The sequence below is a fragment of the Ranitomeya variabilis genome, chromosome 5 (assembly GCF_051348905.1).
Source record: "Ranitomeya variabilis isolate aRanVar5 chromosome 5, aRanVar5.hap1, whole genome shotgun sequence".
NCBI classification, from domain to species: Eukaryota; Metazoa; Chordata; class Amphibia; order Anura; family Dendrobatidae; genus Ranitomeya; species Ranitomeya variabilis.
The window spans coordinates 654664441-654688591 of NC_135236.1; the positions used below are offsets into that span (position 1 = coordinate 654664441).

The following is a 24151-nucleotide window of genomic DNA, read 5'->3' on the forward strand; positions in this document are numbered from 1 at the left end:
CTCAGAGTCTTGGATCATCCAAAATAAGGTAAAAAAATGCATATTTTAAAGTATAATCTTCTAAAAATGAAAAATGTCAACTACTTTACGAGGGCTCCTTTCTGTTTCTGTAGGTTCTAGGTCCTGTTGGAAGGAACTCCTAAATTTTCATAATTTTACTTTGACATATCTTCTCCTTGACAGAAATATTAACTCATCACCATGTGAGGTTCCCCGCCCAAAAGAAATCAACAGAATATTTTTAGATCTATGGACCATGCATTGATATCTATGGTGATCATGGCCTCAATCGTTTCCTCAGTCTAATTCATGAAAGAGTTTGTGCAGATGTTTCCTCTCACCTTGTAGGCTTGTGCCATTGGAACTGGTACAGGTGGGTGGTGGAGACGCTTGTGGTCTGACCACTGGAGCAAAAGCGCTTTTCTGTTTTACGGCCGATACCATATTGGCTGGGGAGAAGGAGAAAATCCCAGAGGAACTGCTACAGTTAGATGGTAGGCTCGTGGAAGAAGCCATTGTGGGACTAGATGGAACTACTGCAAAAGAAATATAAAAGAAACTTAGCAAGACAATTTGACAAATCTTTAGTTTGAGCCAAGTAATGAAGATGTATTTATAACCAGGGGGAGGCCATGAAGGATCCTGGTTAAGATTGTGGTACAGGCTCTGAAGGGTCCTGATCAAGATTATGGTCTAGTAAATGGCTTAGTATGGGGGAAAGGATGTAAGCACCACAAACCCTCAACATTATCTGCTTGACCAAGATTGTGGTCAAGGAAGTGGAGTAGTAGGAGAAAGATATTAACACCATTGACCTTCAACATTATTTGTTTGGCTAATATTTTGGTCAAGTAGATGGAGTAGTAGGAGAAAGGACATTGGCACCATGAATCCCCAACATTATCTGGTTGACCAAGATTATGATCAAGTAAGTGAAATTTTAGAGGAAAGGACATCAACACCATGAACCTTCAACGTTATCTGCTTGACCAAGATTGTGGTCAAGTAAGTGGAGTAGTAAGAGGACGGACATCAGTACCCTGGACCCTCAACGTTATCTGCTTGACCAAGATTGTGGTCAAGTTAGTGGAGTAGTAGGAGGAAGGCGATCAGCACCATGAACTCCCAACATTATCTGCCTGACCAAGATTTTGATAATTTAAATGGAGTAGTAGGAAGATGGACATCAGCACCATGAACCCTCATCTTTATCTACTTGACCAAAAACTTGACTAGGAACTTTGATGTGTATTATATTTGTGGACACGTAATTTTTGTGTAAATATAATTTCATACCTGATGATAGTTTTGCATCTTATTTTTACCCTAAACTTGTAAAAAAACACTTACTGGCATAGGGTGAGTTGGCGGCAGAGCCATTAAGGAAACTGGGTGATCCGGCGAGATTGGACATAGCTGTGTTCCCATAGCCATTCATGCTGGTGGTGACGGAGCTGTAGTTGGTCTGTTGAGGGGTGGTGCTGGGGGCATAGCTATGTGGAGAAACGCTGCTTGTATTGCGAGAGAAACCTGAAAAGTGAAAGTATCATGTCATTGATAGTAGTGGTAATAAGGTAAGGTACAAAATGGAGGAGCCTGAATCTGTAATTGGATGGTTAAGTCCTTCTTGATTCGCTTGTTGACTTCTTACCCTGGTTGGTGACTTGTGATGTCTCCGACACGTTAACGGCAAGTTGCCCGCTGAAGGAGTTGACTCCCATCATGCTGGAGTGCACAGAAGAGTTGGCTAGGGTTTGGAGCTGACTGTGGTTCCTGGGAACACTGTACAACGCCTCGGCAATGTCAGCCGCTCTCTTAAGTATAATTTCCTGAGTAAAGACGCACCACGGTTAAAAAAAAAGCAAAAAGGGAACAAAATGGCATCAATAATTATACAATCGCTGCCAAATAAAGCAAAAAAATCACCAAATGTAAGTTCCTAAGCGATCCTATAGGGGATTATGGCAGAACATCATGAGAAAGACACGTGGACTTTATTATTTCAGGTGGAAATGTTCTCGGGACCACAGGCATGATGGAACAACTATGCGATTGTGTCTTAACTGTATTGCAATATACCGAACAAACATTTCTCCTGAGGGAATAATATAACATAGGGGATGAGTTCAGATTATAGTCATATAAGATTGCCCGGTGACGAGCAGTTCAATTTCACGTTTTCTAATAACAGTAATTCAGGAAACGTAAGAAGAGACAGCGAGGGGGGTGATCAAGAACAGGTGGGTTCATGGTTTCTGGAAAGTCCCATAGTCAGACTCAATATTCTCACTAATAAATATCAGATTTGTAAAACCAGTATCCTGCCGCTGTGGACCCCACGAGCTCGTAGTTGGCCCTTGCCCCGACCTCTTGGAATTTCCAGATTTTTCTAGATAATATGTGCATAATTTTGATAATGTGACTTTTTACCTGATTATTATGTGGCATCCCGTACAATGCTTCTACCAGATCCGCGGCTCTTTTCAGGATCACTTCCTGCGGAAAAACAGAGGAGGAAATAGTCATTTGATATTTTATTAAGTTAGGTAATAACCAATACGGCTGACATTAAGGGGGCTGTTTCGGATATATAATGTGGCATATTACAAGGATTTGCAGGCTGGGTAGTCCAATTGCTATGACCTCTGATGATAGCTAAGAAGAAGAGCGCAATTTTCACAAAAATGTAAGAGTCCAACTTTTTGTTGGGTATATTGACATTAGCGTCAATGTCTATTGACTATCTATACTCTGTGTCTATTCTATACTCTATCTTTGTATGGATCAGCATTAACACATAATGAGTACCTCTTAGAATCGTTATATCTACTGTAAAGTGGCCAACAGACAGGTCCTCGAGGGGAGATATGTATCATAGAGGTTGGTAGCCTCGGTGATGTAAGCCCGGAAAAGAGGGCTCTAGCACATAGTGCTGAGAGAGTTAACTGGGTGTGTCAAGGGCTGAGCTTATGAACAGTCAAACAGATCAGTGGGACTGACTGCTCACATATCCCCACCCCGGGGCGTGGTCCGGCAGATAAAAAGGAGACCAGTGGTCTCATTCAGTGACTGAGAGTGGAGGTGAGGAGTCCTCCTGTGTTAAGTCTCCTGCCAGACTATTTTGGACTGGATGTTACGCTGTCGGGACGAACCGGAAAAACACGTATGTGCCGTTGTACTTGGACCACTTTTGTTGATCCCAAACCTGAAATTAGGGTCATCTTGTTAAAGGCTCCCAGTTTCTGTCCCACAGATTGTAGCGGTCGCTCATTACACCCCCTCTGTACTGCAGTCACTAAAGTCATAAGTTATAGTGAAAAACAGTGACGAAAAGTTATCGAAACAAAAAAAAAAGTTTAACAAGACAAAAAAGAAAGTCACTGCCCTTCCCCAAAAAGCAAATAGTTATTATTCATTCCTTAGCAGTTTCTCATCAGAAAATTGAGATCTAATTGCATTCATTTTGCTGTCACCATAAACCTCTCGCAAACTCTCAGATGACACGCTTTTAGATACATATTAGCATTTCTTCAATTTAAAATTCCGCACCGTATGAAGATGAATTGCTTAGCAAGCTAAGGGACCCGGGCTGGGAGATATAGGAGGGGCGTCTACTTGCCGAGTAAGTATATTCAAAGTCTCCCTCTGCCGTATCCCAATTTTAACCCTTTACTGGTTTCTCTTTCATTGTTAACAAGCAATGTTTAAAGCCCTTTAGGTCATTTGTGTTATTTACTGCGTCGTACAATTATTTACTTACGTCAGATATTGAATCAATCACCCCCAAAAGTTGAGGAAGCACTGAGCCTTGAAAATGAACAGGATTGAATGTATTTTTACAAACAAAAAGCATACAGCAGCGCTCTGTACAGGCTGAGATGTATGTAAACTTTGATTTTAAGTTGCATTACTGCTATATAGATTATACATATAAAATGAAGGTACTTAGCGCAAAAATTTACCAATTCATGTGTGCCCACCAGCCGTGGTAAAGCATATCTTCTAGAAAGGGATCCTACTGGAACCTCCGTGCCTATTAAATTTGTAGGCTTTTAGCATGTTTAATAAATATTAGAACAAATAAATATAAATATTAGGTTCAGGTTTCTACCAGAGAGAGTTTGCCTTGTCGTGGATGGTGGGCACACACAAATTGGCCAATTTATGCACTAACACCTTCATTTTGTAAGTCTATGGTTTATAGAATTAATTCTTAATAGATTTCATATATCCAATGTTTGCATACATCTTAGCGCTTACAGAGTGCTGCTGTATGCTTTTTCTTGTATATTATGCAGTCAGGGTTGCGAATTTGACTTTTTATTTTTTCAGGATAGCTTATCAAAACAAATAACAGACAGACAATATTTTTTATTGGTACATTGGAAAACCGTAATAAATAATTCTGAAGATAAGTGATACATGTCTACAGCTCATAATTCTGATATGAGGACATCAGCTGCATTCACTGTGAACTGTAAAATGACGCTAATTCCAGTAGAAATAATCTGTATAGGTTTCTTCAGCCTCATAAAAATCACGGGGCAAAAAAGTGCCTTATTTTAGTTCATTGTCCAGGAATTATTTCATACCTCATTAGCCAAAATAGCTGAAGGATTTTCATGAACGAGAGTTCCTACGAATGCTCGTTTCAAGATAATCTAGCAGTCAAGCTGCCGATCATCTAACGAACAACCAAAATGGTCATTCATCTTCCTTGGGTGAAATGATCTTTTGCGTCAAACAAAAGACAATTGTTCTCGCCAGCACATGGTCCTGTATAACGAGGACCTGTGCTGCCGAGAACAACCGTAGCCTATGTGTACTGAACGATCTATTACAGATCGCTCAGTAGGCATCTGAAGTTGGGTCGGCCTGTGTAAACATGCGACAAAGCAGCAAACAAGCAGATGTTCGATGGTAATTTAGTGACCCTGATCGGCCCATGAAAACGGGCCATAATTCTTCCGGTAGCGGCTCATCCGCCTGCAGAACAAAAGGATTGGGTGGAAAAATTCAAACTTGACATCATTGGTCGGTGGAGAGTGGGGAGGTTCTCCTACCCATTCAATAGTCAACCGATCACGATGAAACAGTGGATTCCGACAACTTTGGGAATGCATATGGGATATTTGTTGGCCAAACATTCGTTCTGCAGACAGCTATCCTTTTTAATGCCCCCTCACACATTGAGCATTCAACTTGGCCAAGCGTTCATGTGTTTTCAACAAGAAGACAGGAGAAAGCCAACGCCAGATACCTTCACTGATAACAGGAGAATCGGTATTCCAAGAGTCTGATCCTTCACTCCCCGGCATCATCTGTTGGTGGCGAGTTGGGAGACCCCAATACACATCAATATACTGGTTGGCCAGTCCAGCCAAAAACAGCAGGTTCCCCCTATTTTCATCCAATGCGAATACAGGTCTTTTGGTTGACTGGTGATGTTCCTATGGGCATATATGGCACAAATAGGCAAAGCTATCTGATGAGTTGGCAATTAAGGGTCTAGGGATGTGTAAGGGTGCCTTGTACGACGTTCGTAAGCCACAGAGGTCCAGCATATGACATGATCACCTATACAGATGGCTTACCGGTAGACGGATGACCACGGGCACCTATATAGGGGCATATATGTAACAATAGGACATCAAAGTAAATGAAAGTTTGCTTGTGGGCTGATAAAATGAGGCGTATAAATGTGTAATAGGCAGGAGGGTTCCTGGATTATTTTAATTAGCAACACCTAATGGGAAGGTAATGAGAATTGCGCGGTGCAGGCTGTATGTTTTTGATCTATAGTTCTGTGCCGTTATCAGTGTATTATATGCAGCCTGGGGAGGAATGTGCGTAAATAGGCTCAGAAAAACGAGTAAATTATAAACTGTGTTGTAAAGACAAAACTTTTACGGAAAAAATATACTGAAGCCTCTGACACCTTTTCTTAATCCCATTTAGAGACATCACGGATAATGATGTCAGGTACCTGGCAGGAAATTTGTGATAATTTAGGTATTATTTTTTGTGATGTATAATTTTTCCACATTGATGCATTTTTTTCAGTTGATGGATCATTTCATGTTTTTTAAAGGGTAAAAAGCAATTTAGAATTTTGTAGTGTAGGATCACTTGTATAAACAGCACTTGCTTGCCCAGAGCTAAGCCTGCCTGAACGGAAAACTCGGCTCTGCATGCACATGAACGCATATAGTGTGAGTGCAATGGCCCAGCGCACACACACAGTAGCCAAGCGCACACACTGACACTACAGGAGCCAAGCATATACACAGACACTACAGGAGCCAAGTGTGCACACTGACATTGCAGGAGCCAAGAGCACACACACATAGTAGCCAAGCGCACACACATGGTAGCCAAGCGCACACACTGACACTGCAGGAGCCAAGAGCACACACTGACACTGCAGGAGCCAAGCTCACACACACATAGTAACCAAACGCACACACAGACACTGCAGGATCCAAGCGCACACACAGTAGCCAAGTGCACACACTGACACTACAGGAGCCAAGCACACACATTGACACTGCAGGAGCCAAGAGCACACACTGACACTGCAGGAGCCAAGCGCACACACTGACACTGCAGGAGCCAAGAGCACACACTGTCCTTGCAGGAGCCAAGCTCACACACACATAGTAGCCAAGAGCACACACATGGTAGCCAAGCGCACAAGCTGACAATGCAGGAGCCAAGCACACACACACACAGTAGCCAAGCGCACACACACAGTAGCCAAGTATATACACAGACACTACAGGAGCCAAGCGCACACAGTGACACTGCAGGAGCCAAGAGCACACACTGACACTGCAGGAGCCAAGCGCACACACATAGTAGCCAAGCACACACACTGACACTGCAGGAGCCAAGCGCACACACACAGTAGCCAAGCATATACAGTACACAGACACTACAGGAGCCAAGCGCACACACTGACACCGCAGGAGCCAAGAGCACACACTGACACTGCAGGACCCAAGCGCACACACAGTAGGCAAGAAGACACACACAGTAGCCAAGCACACACATAGTAGTCAAGCGCACACACTGACACTGCAGGAGCCAAGCGCACACACTGACACTGCAGAAGCCAAGCATACACACAGACACTGCAGGAGCGAAGCACACACACACACACAGTAGCCAAGAGCACACACTGACACTGCAGGAGCCAAGTGCATGCTGCATCAGTGCAGGAGCTGAGAACACACCCTGACTCTGCATGAGCTGAGCAAATACACTGATATTGCAGGAACCGAACACACACAGTGTCAGTGTAGCAGGAAGGAGAGAGGGATATGTGCGAGTTTGCTCAGCTGCTGCACTCACATTGTAAACCTTCAAAATTGCAACATGCCTAGGCTAAGCAGCTTTCAAGAAACAAATACATCAGAAAAAAGAAGAAAAGCTATTGCCTTAAAATTTCAACACTTTATTGAGATAAATGTTTTAAAATGTTTATCTAAATTTTTTTTACAAGTAACAACAAAATATAGTAAAACTATGGGGACACATAGTGCAAAATGAAAAAGGCCTGACCAATATGGAAAGGTGCCAGGGGTTATAATGATCTAAAAAAGCTACAGCAGTAAATAACAAATAATAAATCAAAAGGACTAATATCCAAAAGGGCAAAAAACCTCATTAAATGGTCAAAGTGACCTATAGAATGGATTAAGTTCGCAAACAATATGTCTAATAACTAGTTGATACAGCGTACGTAATGACAAAGTAATATTGCATCATACATATAGATAAAGTGTCTTAGTGCAAGTGCAGAAATCAATGAGTAGAGAGGCTGTTTTTACTATAGTTTTACTATATTTTGTTGTTACTTGTAAAAAAAATTTAGATACACATTTTAAAACATTTATCTCAATAAAGTTGAAATTTTAAGGCAATAGCTTTTCTTCTTTTTTTCTGATGCACTCACATTGCGTTTGCTTGGCTACTGCAGTGTCAGTGTGTATTCTCTGCTCTTGCTCTGACACTGTGTGCATTTAGTTTCTGCAGTCAGTGTGTGTGTGCTCGGCTCTTACACTCACTGTGTGCGGTCGGTTCCTGCAATGTCTGCGCACGTGTGTCAACGTTTTCAGTTCAGTCAGCGCTCATTCTGCGCAAATGAGAGCTGTCAATCCTCATATAGGGCGAAGGCGGAATGGTGCACCTTGTGCTTGGCCACACCGAGGGTGCACCGAGCACCACCACCAGCATAATGAGTAAAGATGATTTTCTGGATAACAATATCTGAGAGTCATAGACTACGGGCGCCATTTTTACAGGGGCAACTATGACTATTTGCTAAGTTAAAGATTGACTTTTGGGAGTGACCGACTGCTTCCTTTAACTCTTTACGGACATTACTTTTTGGCTTAAGCTCTTGATATCCGCCCTTATGAACTAGAATGAGCAAACCATGATATCTCAGCGAGTTGAGCCAAACCGTGAAACGTAACTATGTCGAACTCTTTAAAATGACTTTGCGTAAACTTTGGGTAAGAATAAGATTGTGTTTGTCATCGAGGGGAAGAAAAAAAAATAAAAAAAATAGAGAACGAAGAAAGACTTAGCAGAGTCATTTAAGGCTGAATAAGACAGATTGGTACATGCGGTAGTTCTGTAAAGTTAACCAGCGACGCCTGGCTCGCTGCCCTAGAGTATAGTGACCAGAAAATTACAGTCCCTCCGTGTCACCGCTCTCCCAGCGAGGGAACGAAGCCGGAGGCATGTTTGTGTTCAGAAACTAATATATTGCCTTTCAATCAGAGGAGAGAGGCGAGGAACACACAGGCAAAACATGCCGAGTGGGTCAGAAAAGCAATAAAGATTTTTACAGAGCTGTCCAAGGTGCTAAATTCCCTCAATAATGGGATTGGCACTGCAGAGTTAACCTCTCATTTACTGCTGGCGTGGGGAGCCCCGCTCTAATGTCATCGCATGTTTACCCTGAAATGTATATTTTATCACATTATGTTAGTGGATTGAAAGGGCATCGCCGCCGGACCAATTTCCAGGCCCGGGCATGGTTTATAAGAGCCTGGAAATATTTATGGCGAGGACGGAGAAAGGATTGAATTGTGTTTTCTGACCTTCCAATTACCCAAGGTGATTTCCCTAACCAAGCCATTTACTCCGTTCGCCGCTCTCGGCCCCCCCATTACTATTTATTTAATGTTCGTTGCGGGCTTATTCCGTCCGTACCGGCGATGGTTAATGGCTGCATCTTATTTGCGCTGCTTTTCGGGAACGTGAGAATGGATAAATAGATGGGATCTTATAACATATGCTCTCACTCCCACCCGACAGGGAAAGTAATAAATACAATGGCTTTTTTTTTCTCATTTTTTTCTTCTTTTCCCCGGCTTCTTTCCATCAGAATACAATAAACACAGCTGGTTTACATTACATCTAGAAGGGGCATTATGGAAAAGCGGAATCCCAGCTAAATGGATGCGAGTTCTGGAAGCTTAGCTGTATCCCACCCAATACTCGCACAGGATAAGAGGAGGGTCACCAGGCAGCGGCCCACCAGATCCTGTGCGCTCAGGGGAAGGAATTTCCTGCGTTGCAGCTTCCGCGTGGATAAAGTGCCAGCGATGCAAAGCTCTTGGCGCCGCCATAGATTTGACACCGATCTGTGCGTTTCTAGCAGACGGTGTTATATAACCCTTAGGGTCTGATTGGACATAAGGGGGGCTAATCTGATCATAATCCCTGGGGGGCTGAGCCTATGAGAAGAGAACACACTTATGTATTAGGGAATAGTATAAAATACAAATATATTCCTGCCCTTAAAATTGGAATCATTTTGGGAAAACTCTTTATGGAGAAGGATAGCAATTTTGCCCTTGTTCCAGCAGAGGAAAATCGCTGGTGACCATAGTGGCCCCTCATATTAAGAAATAAAGGGGCTGTCCGGGACTTTAACACTGATGGGTCATCAATATCTGATCAGTAGGGGTGCGACACACGGCACTCCTTTCGATCAGCTGTTCCCAGTGTCAGCGGTGGTCAAAACTGTCCGTCATGGAATAGTGGTCACACACGGGTATCTCACATCCACCCCTTTAGTGATATGAATAGTGGGTGGATGTACAGTAAGCCACTATACATTTGCCGGAGCTGTGCCGCCTACACCAGGAACAGCTAATTGGAAGGGGTTCCGGATGTCTCACCCCCCACCAATTCTTAGATCCTAAGGATAGGCAATCAATGTTAAAGGGGTTCTCCTGGCATATGGTATTGATAACGTATCATTACGATAGATCTTCTATATCAGATCATTGTTTTAGTCCCAATGGAGCTGCACTGCACAGTTCCTATCAATGTGTAGCAGCCACTGCCGGGTACTGCAGATCACCAGCTGATCGTTTTTGGTGCCAGCAATTGGAACCCGAAGGATAAGTCATCAATATCATATGACCGGACAAGTCCATTAACTGAACCTCTGGGCAGTAAAACCTAAGACTTGTGCTTTCTTTGTGTTTATTGTATTTATTTATTTTTTTCAGCCATGTCTCTTTCTTTTACAAATGTTTTGGGTCACTTACTGCTTATGGCGTTGTCTTGTTGATTTTAAACGGGTTCTCTTGGACTATAATATTGATGACCTATCATTAGGACAGACTAAAAATATCAAATCGGCGAGGGTCTGGTTTTAAGATACCTATAAGCAGCTGATTGACTGGACTTTCAACTATATCTAGTAATTCATCTCTCTGTAGTTATGTCCTATTCAAGTGAATGGGACTCATTTGCAGTACCAGGCATTGGCACTACTAAAAGTACTGAGTTGTGCCTGGTAAATAAAGAAGTGTCACAACCACAAAGGTTGCTCCAGCAGACAGCACAACACACACCAACAACGGGATGGGAAAAGTGGGAGGAAGGACCTAATAGTGGGGAATGAGGGATGTGGCACCTCCCAACTCAGCCTGTGCCTATCCCTAACCTCCCCTAATGCCCTATGTGGGTCCTTCCCCCCCGCCGCTGTCACGTACCTAGTCCCTAGCTGTCACCTCTCTTAACCCTGGTTAGTGCACTGGCCGCCAAGGGAGCTAGCCTCACCACTGCAGATAGTACAAACACAGGGGATAGTAACAAGAGTGAGACAGACAAGGTAAATAAACAAGCTACTTAGCTCCAGGCTCCGCTGCCAAGCTCCACACTACAGAGGATACTGAAACAGGACCCCAAACTCCACAAAAGTAGTATAATCAGCGCTGACACCAGAGAGCTGCAACTCCAAGGCTGGCAACAGTCAGCTGATGCATCATGTGACTATTTAAAGGATGGCGGAAGTGGTCACCACCTACATCAGCTGACCTAGCAACACAACAGTTTCCAGCAAGGAAGACTGATATTAACCCTTGCTGGCACAAGAGCAAAAAAGCAACGTTTAAATTAAAGCAGAGCCAGAGCTGTCATGAATCCAAAAATGGATCGTGACAAGATGGCAGCTCCTTTAGGCAGCTGATTGGTGGAATTATTAGACCTCTCACTGATCTAATAGCGATGGCCTACAATAATTAACGGGAATCCTTCAGAAGGTTTGTGCTATGTAATCCGAGAGATGCATTATGTAGAGGCGGACAGTCTGATTCTAGTGATGTGTCACTTACTAGGCTGTGCATTATTGTTTCAATAAAGTCAGTGTTTTATGAGCAGGAGATTATCACTACAGGACTAAATAAAGCCAATAAATCTTGTGGCCGGGGTTATGAACAGCTCAGCATTCTGAGCTTAGCTAGATCTGCAGCAGGGAAAACAGGGATTTTATTAAAATGGCAGCATGCAACAAGCAAGTAACACATCACTGGAATCAGGATCTCTGTCCCTACATCATGCTGCTGTCGGATTACACTGCAAAAACCTGGTGGCAGATTTCTTTTAAGGGCATATGTATAAATCTGTATGCATTGTGCTCCCCCTAGTGGTGGCTGCAGGCATGCAGTATTTTATCCTTTATGACCAGAAATAGGGGTTTTGTTTTTATATGCAGCCCCTAAATATATATATAGTGAAGTTGAGGGCTGTTGATGATTTATTTCTGCCTAAAAGAGAGAAAGATGCAACCACTCTACCCAGCTGTGAATACGATATAGTGAAAAGTGAAATTTTGGAGTTAAAACCACAATCACACCTGAATTGTACAATTTGAGCTTTTAATTCTAAGCAGCACAGGGCGGGTATGATGTAAGTATCCAGTGACACACACAACCGTCTGCGCAGAGGTGACAGAGAGTGGTTTAATGACACATAGAGCATGTGGTTTCCGTCATTATATCACCTTTAGTCTCTATTGTGGAAATGCACTTTCCCCCTTTTGCTCCGTGCATGGGTGTACAGAGTTATGAGCTGAGGCTGTCAGTGGAGTCTTAGAATTATAAGTGTGAAATCTTGCACCTGTACCCTTTTCTTAAATTTTGAAAAATGAAAATTAACTTCTGTTGTGCCAGATTGACTGCGTGAACCAATACTATATATTTACAATGGGTACGGACAGTATTCAGACCCCTTTAAATCTTTCACTCTTTGTTTCATTGCAGCCATTTGGTAAATTCAAAAAAGTTCATTTTTTCTCATTAATGTACACTCTGCACCCCATCTTGACTGAAAAAAACAGAAATGTAGACATTTTTGCAAATTTAATAAAAAAGAAAAACTGAAATATCACATGGTCATAAGTATTCAGACCCTTTGCTCAGACACACATATGTAAGTCACATGCTGTCCATTTCCTTGTGATCCTCCGTGAGATGGTTCTACTCCTTCATTGGAGTCCAGCTGTGTGTAATTAAACTGATAGGACTTGGTTTGGAAAGGCGCACACCTGTCTATATAAGACCTCACAGCTCACAGTGCATGTCAGACCAAATGAGAATCATGAGGTCAAAGGAACTGGCCAAGGAGCTAAGAGACAAAATTGTGGCAAGACACAGATCTGGCCAAGGTTACAACAGAATTTCTGCAGTACTCAAGGTTCCTGAGACCACAGTGGCCTCCATAATCATTAAATGGAAGAAGTTTGGGATCATCAGAAGTCTTCCTAGACTTCCTTTGGCCCTCCAGCCAAACTGAGCAATCGTGGGAGAAGAGCCTTGGTGAGAAAGGTAAAGAAGAACCCCAAGATCACTGTGGCTGAGCTCCAGAGATGCAGCAGGGAGATGGGAGAAAGTTCCATAACGTCAACTGTCACTACAGGCCTCCACCAGTCGGGCCTTTATGGCAGAGTGGCCCTACGGAAGCCTCTCCTCAGTGCAAGACATATGAATGCCCACATAGAGTTTGCTAAAAAACACATGAAGGACTCCCAGACTATGAGAAATAAGATTATTTGGTCTGATGAGATGAAGATAGACCTTTTTGGTGATAATTCTAAGCGGTATGTGTGGAGAAAACCAGCAACAGTGAAGCATGGTGGTGGCAGCATCATGTTATAGGGGTGTTTTTCAGCTGCAGGGACAGGATGACTGGTTGTCATTGAAGGAAACATGAATGCGGCCAAGTACAGAGATGTCCTGGATGAAAACCTCTTCCAGAGTGTTTTGGACCTCAAACTTGGCCTCCAATAAGATAAGGACCCTAAGCACACAGCTAAAATAACAAAGGAGTGGCTTCAGAACAACTCTGTGACCATTCCTGACTGGCCCAGCCAGAGCCTTGACCTAAACCCAACTGAGCATCTCTGGAGAGACCTGTAAATGGCTGTCCACCAACGTTCACCATCCATCCTGACGGAACTGGAGAGGATCTGCAAGGAACAATGGCCGAGGATCCCCAAATCCAGGTGTGAAAAACTTGTTGCATCATTCACAAGAAGACTCATGGCTGTACTAGCTCAAAAGGGGCTTCTACCCAATACTGAGCAAAGGGTCTGAATACTTATGACCATGTGATATTTAGTTTTTCTTTTTTAATAAATGTGCAAACTTTTTTACATTTCTGTTTTTTTTTCAGTCAAGATGGGGTGCAGAGTGTGCATTAATGAGAAAAAAAATGAACTTTTTTGAATTTACCAAATGGCTGCAATGAAACAAGGAGTGAAAAATTTAAAGGGTCTGAATACTTTCCGTACCCACTGTATATAGAGCTGAAACCAGAAGTTTCCATATACTATATAAAAAGACACATCTGCATGTTTTTCTCAATATCAGACATGAAATCAGAATAAAACATTCCTGTTTTAGGTCAGTTAGGATTACCATAATTATTAATATTTGCCAAATGCCAGAATAATGAGAGAGAGAGGATGTTTTAAGGCATTTTTATTACTTATTACTTTCAGGGATAGGTCATCAATATCGGATCGGTGGAGGCACCATCACCGATCAGCTGATTGCAGCTTCATTACAGCCCCGTAGACTGTAGCGGCCATACTTGCTGCTTAATTGAAGTGAATAGGAGCTGAGCTGCAATGTCTGAGACAATATCGAAGATCTGGAGAACGTTCTTAAATTTTACAGGTCTTCGAGCCTCATTCAAGTGAATAGGGCTGAACTGCTATTTCAAACCTATCAGACCCATGGACAAGGGATTGTTTCTTGAATAAAGCAGTCCCTTTCACATTTTAGACAACCCCTTTAAGTAGACACCAATCGCATACCTCCATTGATGTCCCAATGGTTTATATAATACACGAGTTGAAAGTCTTCCTTTATATGCCGAACGTACATAAGAAGCCCAATAAATGCGATTGGCACCAGAACAAGCGGGATTGTTGGAGTTGAATGATTTGCTGTGTGATATTATCAAGTTCCGAATTCTGTCCTATTCCCTAGGCTGCTCCCTTCCATCCCTGCTGCTCAATTACTGTCCCGCCTGCAATAATAGACTTGTAAGCGCTGTTCCTTCGATCGGCTGGCCTGTGCACAGCTGCCTGGGACAGATGACTTTACAATGATGGATCACACAGCATAGCCATGGTGCTGAGCTCTCAGCCCCAGGGAGAGACACTAATGAGCCAGAGCTCTGCTTCTAGCCAAGGCAAAGGATCAGCAGCTCAACTGAGCCCCAGAGGTGTCTGTCTCCAAAGACTTCTCAAGAGGAGCAGGTGAAGAAGACGCAGAACCTGCCGTTCGTCATTTACCTTCTGTAATACCGGCTGACCCAATAATCAGGAAACTTGTATTCTAATATCAAATGAGCATTTTACCAATAAATTGCATTGACAACAAAATGTGGCGCAAATATTACCTTTTTTATATAGTAGTGTGCAAAGGTATACATTTAAAGGGATCTGTCAGCACATTTTTACGTACCAGAAGTAGTGGTATGGCTGTATAGTCCCTTATCCCCTAATCAAAATTATACTTTTTTTCTAGCGATCCGATGTGCCAGTCATGAGAAATATGGTCTAGAAATTATATGCAAATGAGGTTGGAAGTGCGGGCTTGGACTGCCTCTTCCTAGTTCATGGACACCCCCCAGTGCACTAAAAGCCTGATTTCTCATGACTGGCACATCGGATCTCTACAAAAATGGTATCATTTTAATTGGGGGACAAAGGCCTATGTAGTCATTTCACTGTCATAACTAAAAACATACATTTATACTTTTTTTTCAAGATTTTGGCAATCCTTACAAAATTTTATAAAAATTATGAAATGAAGAGTTTTATGGAGCAGTTTTTTTTTGCACCCCAATTTTCTCGACTCAAAGCATATATTTCTTTAGATGATTTCCGTCTCTTGAATTCAGCCCTCATCTACATACCCTCCCATATTTTTGATCATCTGCTATCCCAGCACGGTTATTCCCACCCAGTATATTTATATATTTAATTAGGCCGGCGTCACACTCAGCGTAAGACAATACGGTCCGTTTTTTATGGCCGTAATACGGCCGTAATATGGAGAAATGTTCCCAAAATAGTGATCCGTATGTCATCCGTAGGCAGGGTGTGTCAGCGTATTTTGCGCATGGCATCCTCCGTATGTAATCCGTATGGCATCCGTACTGCGATATTTTCTCGCAGGCTTGCAAAACCGACATCTAATGGATTTATGTGCTCAAATGTTCGTTACAACATATATACAGTATCTATATATATATATATATATATATATATATATATATATATATATATATATATATGTCATTGAGACACATATATATATATATTCTGTATTTATATTTAATTCAGCGCGAGATATGTGAAAAGCCGGTAATTCAATTGCCGGCTTTTCATTTCTCCTTCCCAAACCCGAGAGGATATGAGACATGGTTTACATACAGTAAACCATCTCATATCCCCTTTTTTTTTGGCATATTCCACACTACTAATGTTAGTAGTGTGTATGTGCAAAATTTGGGCGCTGTAGCTGCTAAAATAAAGGGTTAAATGGCGGAAAAAATTGGCGTGGGCTCCCGCGCAATTTTCTCCGCCAGAGTGGTAAAGCCAGTGACTGAGGGCAGATATTAATAGCCTAGAGAGGGTCCATGGTTATTGGCCCCCCCTGGCTACAAACATCTGCCCCCAGCCACCCCAGAAAAGGCACATCTGGAAGATGCGCCTATTCTGGCACTTGGCCACTCTCTTCCCACTCCCCTGTAGCGGTGGGATATGGGGTAATGAAGGGTTAATGTCACCTTGCTATTGTAGGGTGACATTAATCCAGATTAATAATGGAGAGGCGTCAATTATGACACCTATCCATTATTAATCAAATTGTATGAAATGGTTAAAAAAAACACACACATTATTAAAAAGTATTTTAATGAAAAAAACACACAGGTTGTTTTAATATTTTATTGCTCTCTCAATCCACCAGAAGACCCTCGCTCTGAAAAATAATAAACCAGCAATATACATACCTTCAGATGATCTGTCACGTCCCACGAAGTAAATCCATCTGAAGGGGTTAAATCATTTTACAGCCAGGAGCTGTGCTAAAGCACTCGCTCGTGCCTGTAAACCCCGGGTGCTGAAAGGAAAGCAGGATGATCTGTACTTACCTTGAGTTGCGGTGAGGCGCCCTCTGCTGGATGTCCTCATATGAACTCGAGCGTGGGAACTTTTCCAAGGCTCCAGTTTATGAGGACATCCAGCAGAGGGCGCATCACCGCAACTCAAGGTAAGTACAGATCATCCTGCTTTCCTTTCAGCACCCAGGGTTTACAGGCACGAGCGAGTGCTTTAGCACAGCTCCTGCCTGTAAAATGATTTAACCCCTTCAGATGGATTTACTTCGTGGGACGTGACAGACCATCTGAAGGTATGTATATTGTTGGTTTATTATTTTTCAGAGCGAGGGTCTTCAGGTGGATTGAGAGAGCAATAAAATATTAAAACAACCTGTGTGTTTATTTCATTAAAATACTTTTTAATAATGTGTGTGTTTTTTTTAACCATTTCATACAATTTGATTAATAATGGATAGGTGTCATAATTGACGTCTCTCCATTATTAATCTGGCTTAATGTCACCTTACAATAGCAAGGTGACATTAACCCTTCATCACCCCATATCCCACCGCTACAGGGGAGTGGGAAGAGAGTGGCCAAGTGCCAGAATAGGCGCATCTTCCAGATGTGCCTTTTCTGGGGTGGCTGGGGGCAGATGTTTGTAGCCAGGGGGGGGGCCAATAACCATGGACCCTCTCTAGGCTATTAATATCTGCCCTCAGTCACTGGCTTTACCACTCTGGCGGAGAAAATTGCGCGGGAGCCCACGCCAATTTTTTCCTCCATTTAACCCTTTATTTTAGCAGCTACAGCGCCCAAATTTTGCACATACACACTACTAACATTAGTAGTGTGGAATATGCAAAAAAAAGGGTTTGGGAAGGAGAAATGAAAAGCCGGCAATTGAATTACCGGCTTTTCACTAACACCGGTGCGTATTTCTCGCAAGTCACACTGCTGGTCCGTGTGGAATCCGTATTTTTCTCTCCCCCATAGACTTTTATTGGCGATTTTTTTGCGCAATACACTGACAAACGCAGCATGCTCCGATTTTCTACAGCCGTACAAGACCGTATAATACGGATCAGTAAAATACGGCTGATAGGAGCTGGGACATAGGGAATCATTGGGCCGTGTGTTATGCGTATTTTACGGACGTAGTTTATGCGCTCATACGTCCGTAAAACTCGCTAGTGTGACGCCGGCCTTACACTGTAGATTGTCAATTCCATAAACCTTGTTTTTTTGCGGGACGATTTGTACTTTTGAACGACACCATTGGTTTTGCCTTATAGTGTACTGGAAAATGGGAGAAAAATTCAAAGTGCGGTGAAATTGCAAAAAAAACTGCAATTCCACAAATGTTTTTTGGTTAGTTTTTTTTACCATGTTCACTAAATGATAAAACTGACCTGCCACGATGATTCTCCAGGTCATTACGAGTTCACAGACACCAAATATGCATAGGGTTTTTTTTACTTAAGTGCTGAAAAAAAATCAAAATTTTCTAAAAAAATAAATAAATAAAATTGCCATTTTTCGTGACCTCGAGTAGGGTGAGGGCTTATTTTTTGTGCGCCGAGCTTACTTTTTTAATGATACCATTTTGGTGAAGATATGTTCTTTTGATCGCCCGTTATTGCATTTTAATGCAACGTTGTGACGGCCCAAAAAATGTAATTCTGGCATTTGATTTTTCTTTTCGTTACGCCGTTGACCGATCGGATTAATTATTTTTATATATTGATAGATCAGGCGATTCTGAACGCAGCAATACCAAATATGTTTTTGTTATTGTTTTATTTTGAATGGGGGGTGTTTGAACTTTTTTAAAAACTTTTTTTTACTTTACACTTGCTTCAATAGTCTACATTGCTATGAGCATCGACTGTTGGGCGGTGCTCATAGCAGTCTGGCAATGACAACCACGGGGTCTGCTGCAGATCCTGGGTTGTCATGCCAACCCATCGGTGACCTACGGGCGCCGATGGGCAGGATAAGTGAAAGGTGTTAATTAAAGAAGCCCTCCTCCCATAGACGTTTTTATCCTCCTTATATATTGAAATCATCATATTATACAGCACTGTGTAATTACAATTGCTCATTTTGCTTTTCTACCCAGCTAATTCTTCTCTTTTCTCTGCTCTATGTAGAAACAGGAAGTCTCTTGTCCCTGCATTTATCATTTCCCTCTTCAACTCCTGACCCAGCTGCTCCCCTCAGGGTCTTTTGCAGTGACTCATGACCCATACAGGGAAAATTGACCTCCTGTTTCTACATAGAGCTTAGAAGGATTCAGCTAGTCAGTTTTTAATGGAAAAGGGAAGAATTAGCTGGGTAGAAAGGGAAAATGAGCAATTGTAAGTACACAGTGCTATATAATATGATGACTGCAATATATTAAGAGGACAAAACTTCTATGGGAGGAGGGCTTCTTTAACCCCTTTGGGAGGAGGAAGAGGAGGAGGAAGGCGAGGAAGAGGAGGTGGAGGAGGAAGAGGAGGAGGAAGAGGATGAAAAGGAGGAAGAGTAGGAGAGCTTCTTTAACTAAATGCCCCCCACCGCACTTTCTGCTTGACATTTATACCATGAACCTGGTATTGCATATATACACGCAACCACTAATGATCAAACTGTGTGCATGTATCCAGACGGGCATCTGCCCACTTCCCTTTCCTGGGCACACAAATTCCTGGCAAGCAGGGAGAAGACGTGCCAGCAGCTAAATGGCTGATTTACCAAACTGCAATGAGTCGAGCTCTCACCAAGGCGTTGTGTTTAAATATTCAGCATGAGGCTAATGTGAACTGATGAACTGAGACTGCAAACATTCCCTTTCAATTGAGACAGAGCTGTATCAGATCATGAGGGCCGGGGAGGTGAAAATGATTTATATTTAAGGATCTTGCTGACGACTTCCATTATTGTAAGGTGGCTATTAATTGGCTCCGTGCTTGAATCGGTAATTCTCCAGCGCATCGCAGACACACAAACACAGAACAAGCTGCCGCTCGTTTCCTCTTATCTCCCCTGGCTTGACTTGCAGGAGTTTATTATCCAGTATTTTATATTAGTTGTGTGTTAGGTTGGTGGTGCTACGTTATAGTTAAAATAGAAAAATAGAAAATAGCTTCAGTATAGATGAAGAATAAGGCATTGAATAAAATCATACCTCCCGGGATCCAGAGGGGGAGTCCTGAATTTAGGGAAGATCGGGGTATGTTGGGGGGAAGGGGACCTCTACTTGAACTGAATACAATGGTGGAGTTGGTAGCCATCAAATACTACTACACCAATCTATCCATGTCGAAACTAAAGGACCTTCAGGTCACGTAAATGGACAGCAGAGAACCACTGTGTGGTAAGCGGGGGGAATCATAGTATTGGGGGATGTGGGGGCTTTGTACTGTTTTGGGGCACTGTGGGAGCATCATACGGTGTGAGGAGGCATTATATTGTTTTGGTGGTGCTGTGGGGTTATCATACTGTGTTGGGGGTCTCTGGGAGCATCTTATTATTAGGGTGAACTCTAGACGGCCATCATACTGGGTTGGAGGTGCTGTGGGGGCATCATATTGTGTTGAGGGTGCTGTGGTGTTATCATAATGTTGGGGGTGTGAGCCGTGGGGTCATCATGCTCTGCTGTGGTTATGGGGGCATTTTACTGTGAAGGGGGTTGTGGGGTCATCATAATGTATGGGTGGGCTGTGACATCATACAATGCGGGAGGAGCTGAAGTAGTATTATACTTGTGTTCGGGGTGATGTGGGGGCATTGTACTGTCTTGGGGGGGCCGTGAAGGCATCATGTTGTGCTGGGGGCCTTATACTGTGTGGAAGCATTAGACTGTGTGGGCATTATGCTGTGTGGTGGGTATTGGGTGCATTATACTGTGTGGGGGCTGTGGCGGCACCATACTGTGTGGGAGCACAGGGGCATTGTACTATGTGGGTATTTTACTGTGGGTGGAAAGGGAATATACTGTGGGGCATCATACTGTGTGTGGGACTGTGGGGCATCATACTGTGTTGTTGGGCTGACGGGACATGATTCTGTGTTGGGGCATCATGCTGTGTGTGGAGGCCACTGTGGGAATCATCCTCTGTGAGGCGCTTCAATGGGCATCATACTGTATGGGGGGGCCATTAAAGCAGTATTTTACTGTGTGGGAATACTAATGGGCTTCACCAGAAGCAATATTTTCCTGTCTGCAAATATAAAGGACTGGGGGTGATTAAAGGAGTGGCTTAGAGTGAAATAAAAATTGCCACAATGCACTATATTATGTGTCGTTTGCCGACTTTCAAAGTTGGAAGGTAGTAATAAACGAATTCATAAGCTTCACAGTGATACCTGAAATGTAGTACTCACTTGTTACCAGGAGGTGTCAGGGTTGTTAATTTATTTTCCTGTTTACAGGTGAGAAACATTACAGGTGACTTCTGGGGAAAAAAACACTAATGTCCCTCTATAAAAAAAAAAATTTGAGCTGATGCAAAAGGGGCTTTCAAAATAATTGCTACGCATCATGAAAAATCAGCATGGATTTTATAAATCTGCAGACTAAACTTTTGCAGATTTTATACAGGCATTTTTAATGTGGGGTTTTTTTCCGCAGGCAAAAGACGCCTCGTTAAAAAGCCGGATTTGCCGAGTGTTTGCCATGTTTTTGGTGCTTTTTATCCCCTCATTTGTCAGGGTAAATTTGTCTTTTGGGCATGATTCAACTTCATCAGGTTTTGACACCAAAAACGCAGCAAAACCTGATCCAGGCGGTTTCTTTTTGCGGCATTTTTTGCACTTACTCATTGCTTTCAATGGGTGAAAAAAGCTGGAAAAAACGCTGAAAGAAGGGACATGCCGCATTTTGCAAAAACGCAGCTCTTTGACAAAAACAGTCAGGAAAAAAAAAAACAAGGTGTGTGCATGAGATTTCTGAAATCTCATAGATTTTCCTGGTACTGTTAAAACGCTTCTGAAAATTTGCATTAAAAAAAAAAACGCTGCAAAAACGCAACATGTGAACAGGGCCTAAGACTTATCTGCTGCAGATTTTCTCAGAATCTCAAAATCATCACCAATTTATCCGAAAATTTTGACAAGAAGATCAATTTACGCTGCAGATTCTAAGCCTGAAACGGTTAAAATAAGTGACGTACTCATTCACCGGGGGCTTTCACATGTCTTACTTCACAGTGAAGAGCGAAGGACACAAGACCGACAGTAAAATCACCGCCATTTTCCTGAAGCGGCTTCACCTGGGAAAACTGAAGGGATGCGCCGGCTTCTAAAAGACGCCGTGTGTACATGGGCCTAATGGTATTTTCTAATGTGTTTTTTTCTGAGAATTTTTTTTTAGCACGGCAAAACCGCTGAGTTCTACAAAAAAATCTCATTCACATGCTGCGGTTTTATTTTCTTGCATTTTTTTCGTTATTTCGTTTCATTTTTTTCAGATCCGCAGCATGTCAACTCTTTCGTCAGACGATGCTCTGTGCTGTGCAATGGGAAAGCTGAAAAAGCCAGAAGATGATCAGACATGTTTTTGGAGCATAGTTTTTGCTTAAAAAACCACTGACAGAGTGAAAAAAAAAAGTCCGGAAAAAACGACAGTATAAAAAAAAACACGAGGAACACTACAAACACCCGCTGGCGGCAAAACTATAGAAAAAAAAAAGACATAAATGACGCGTAAGGAAAGAAAAAAAAACTCCAAATCTTCCGAAAGTGTCATCTGCTTGAAAAACTTGACAGGATTACCTCAGTTTAAAAGACGTTGTGTGTGGAAAACGCCAGAATAATGGCAGCACCTCATAGCAATTAATCAGAGGGTAGCTCTTATCTCATTAATGTGGTTTACAGCATGTAAGAGGAGATCTGATTGGCTGTCATCTGTTTTCTCAGAAGTGGAGCTAAGTAGAAAAAAAAAAGACCCTCTTTATTAGTGAACTGAATAGATTGTGACTAGTGGTGAATTCACCGACTTAATACTGTAGGCCTCGTGTATAAATCAGCAAAAATAAAGCTGTGTCCCATAGTTTATTATGTGGTAAATCATAGCAACCAATCAGATTGTAGATCTCATCTCCTCAAGACAGCTTACAGCATGTCAGAAGAGATCTGATTGGCTGTTGTCTTTTATGACAGAAGTAGGGCTAAGTAGAAATAAAAGATCCTAATTATTGGCGAACTTTACTCTAAATACAGTAGGCCTCATGTATACAACATTAAGAGAGAACGTGTTTCCCATAGCAACCAGTTCCTCGTGCATAATCTATTTAGTTGTTCTCATAGCAACCAATCAGATTGTAGCTCTTATTTCCTCAAAACAGTTTACAGTATGTAAGAGGAGATCTGATTGGCTATCTATACCGCCAATGTATAAATGTCAGTAAAATGACAAATGCTTTTGCCCAAACAAAGAGTTAAGGCGAGAAATGCCAACGTCTCCTTTTTTTATTGATGTTGCGTTGCCATAACGACGTAAATATGGCAGATGACACAAACAGAGATGCTCATCTGGCGGTTCCACTGAGCAGAGTTCACATCCCAGGCTTCCATATGGACGCTGAGTGTATGGTAATGAGCGGACCATATGGCGACGGGAATAAATCCTGAACAATTGTGCTGTTACTGCACCAGTGAGCCGACGGGACAGAATCTCAGCGAGAATTCTCCGCGGCGGAGGCCTGCTCCCGTGTGCGTGCATGTAATCACACATGTATGTAGGAGCACGCCCCGGCACACAGGACCGAACGTAACGCTTAACCCTGCGCCGTCCAGGCGTACCAACACGAGAGTATTCAGAAAAGGGGGATAAACGGTTAAATGCAGACTCCATTCACAACCAGGAGTGCCTGCAGTGAATCCCTGCACCCCTTGTCTGCTATATCATATTATACGGGGTCCAGGAACATCAATTATAAGGAGCTATTTTTTTTTAAGATTTATTTATTATTTATTTATTATATATATATACTAGCTGTACTACCCGGCTTCGCCCGGGTTAATGACTGCTGTTAGCAAAATAGAATGTGTTAACAAAAATTTATTCTGCACACAAAAACCACAAAACAAATAGATAGAAATGTAATTATTAAAAGGCAAAAACTAAGCAAATAGAAGCATTTCACAACATATATTAGCTTTGTTATACTGAGAATGTCTTTGTTGCCTATATTAACCAATCAGAGCTCAGGTTAATTAACTGTAGCAAAATAGA

At 42.4% G+C, this 24151-nt stretch overlaps 1 protein-coding gene across 2 annotated transcripts in view; it reads right to left on the minus strand.

The window, feature by feature from the left end:
- EBF1 (EBF transcription factor 1) overlaps positions 1–24151 on the minus strand; it is a 454089-nt gene that overhangs the window by 13428 nt on the left and 416510 nt on the right. For both annotated transcript variants that reach the window (XM_077266443.1, XM_077266444.1), the window contains exons 12-15: positions 2431–2496; positions 1652–1829; positions 1351–1530; positions 342–536 (exon numbers count right to left, since the gene is read on the minus strand). In XM_077266443.1, the coding sequence (XP_077122558.1) occupies positions 342–536; positions 1351–1530; positions 1652–1829; positions 2431–2496 (619 nt within the window). The remainder of the gene's footprint in view (positions 1–341; positions 537–1350; positions 1531–1651; positions 1830–2430; positions 2497–24151) is intronic.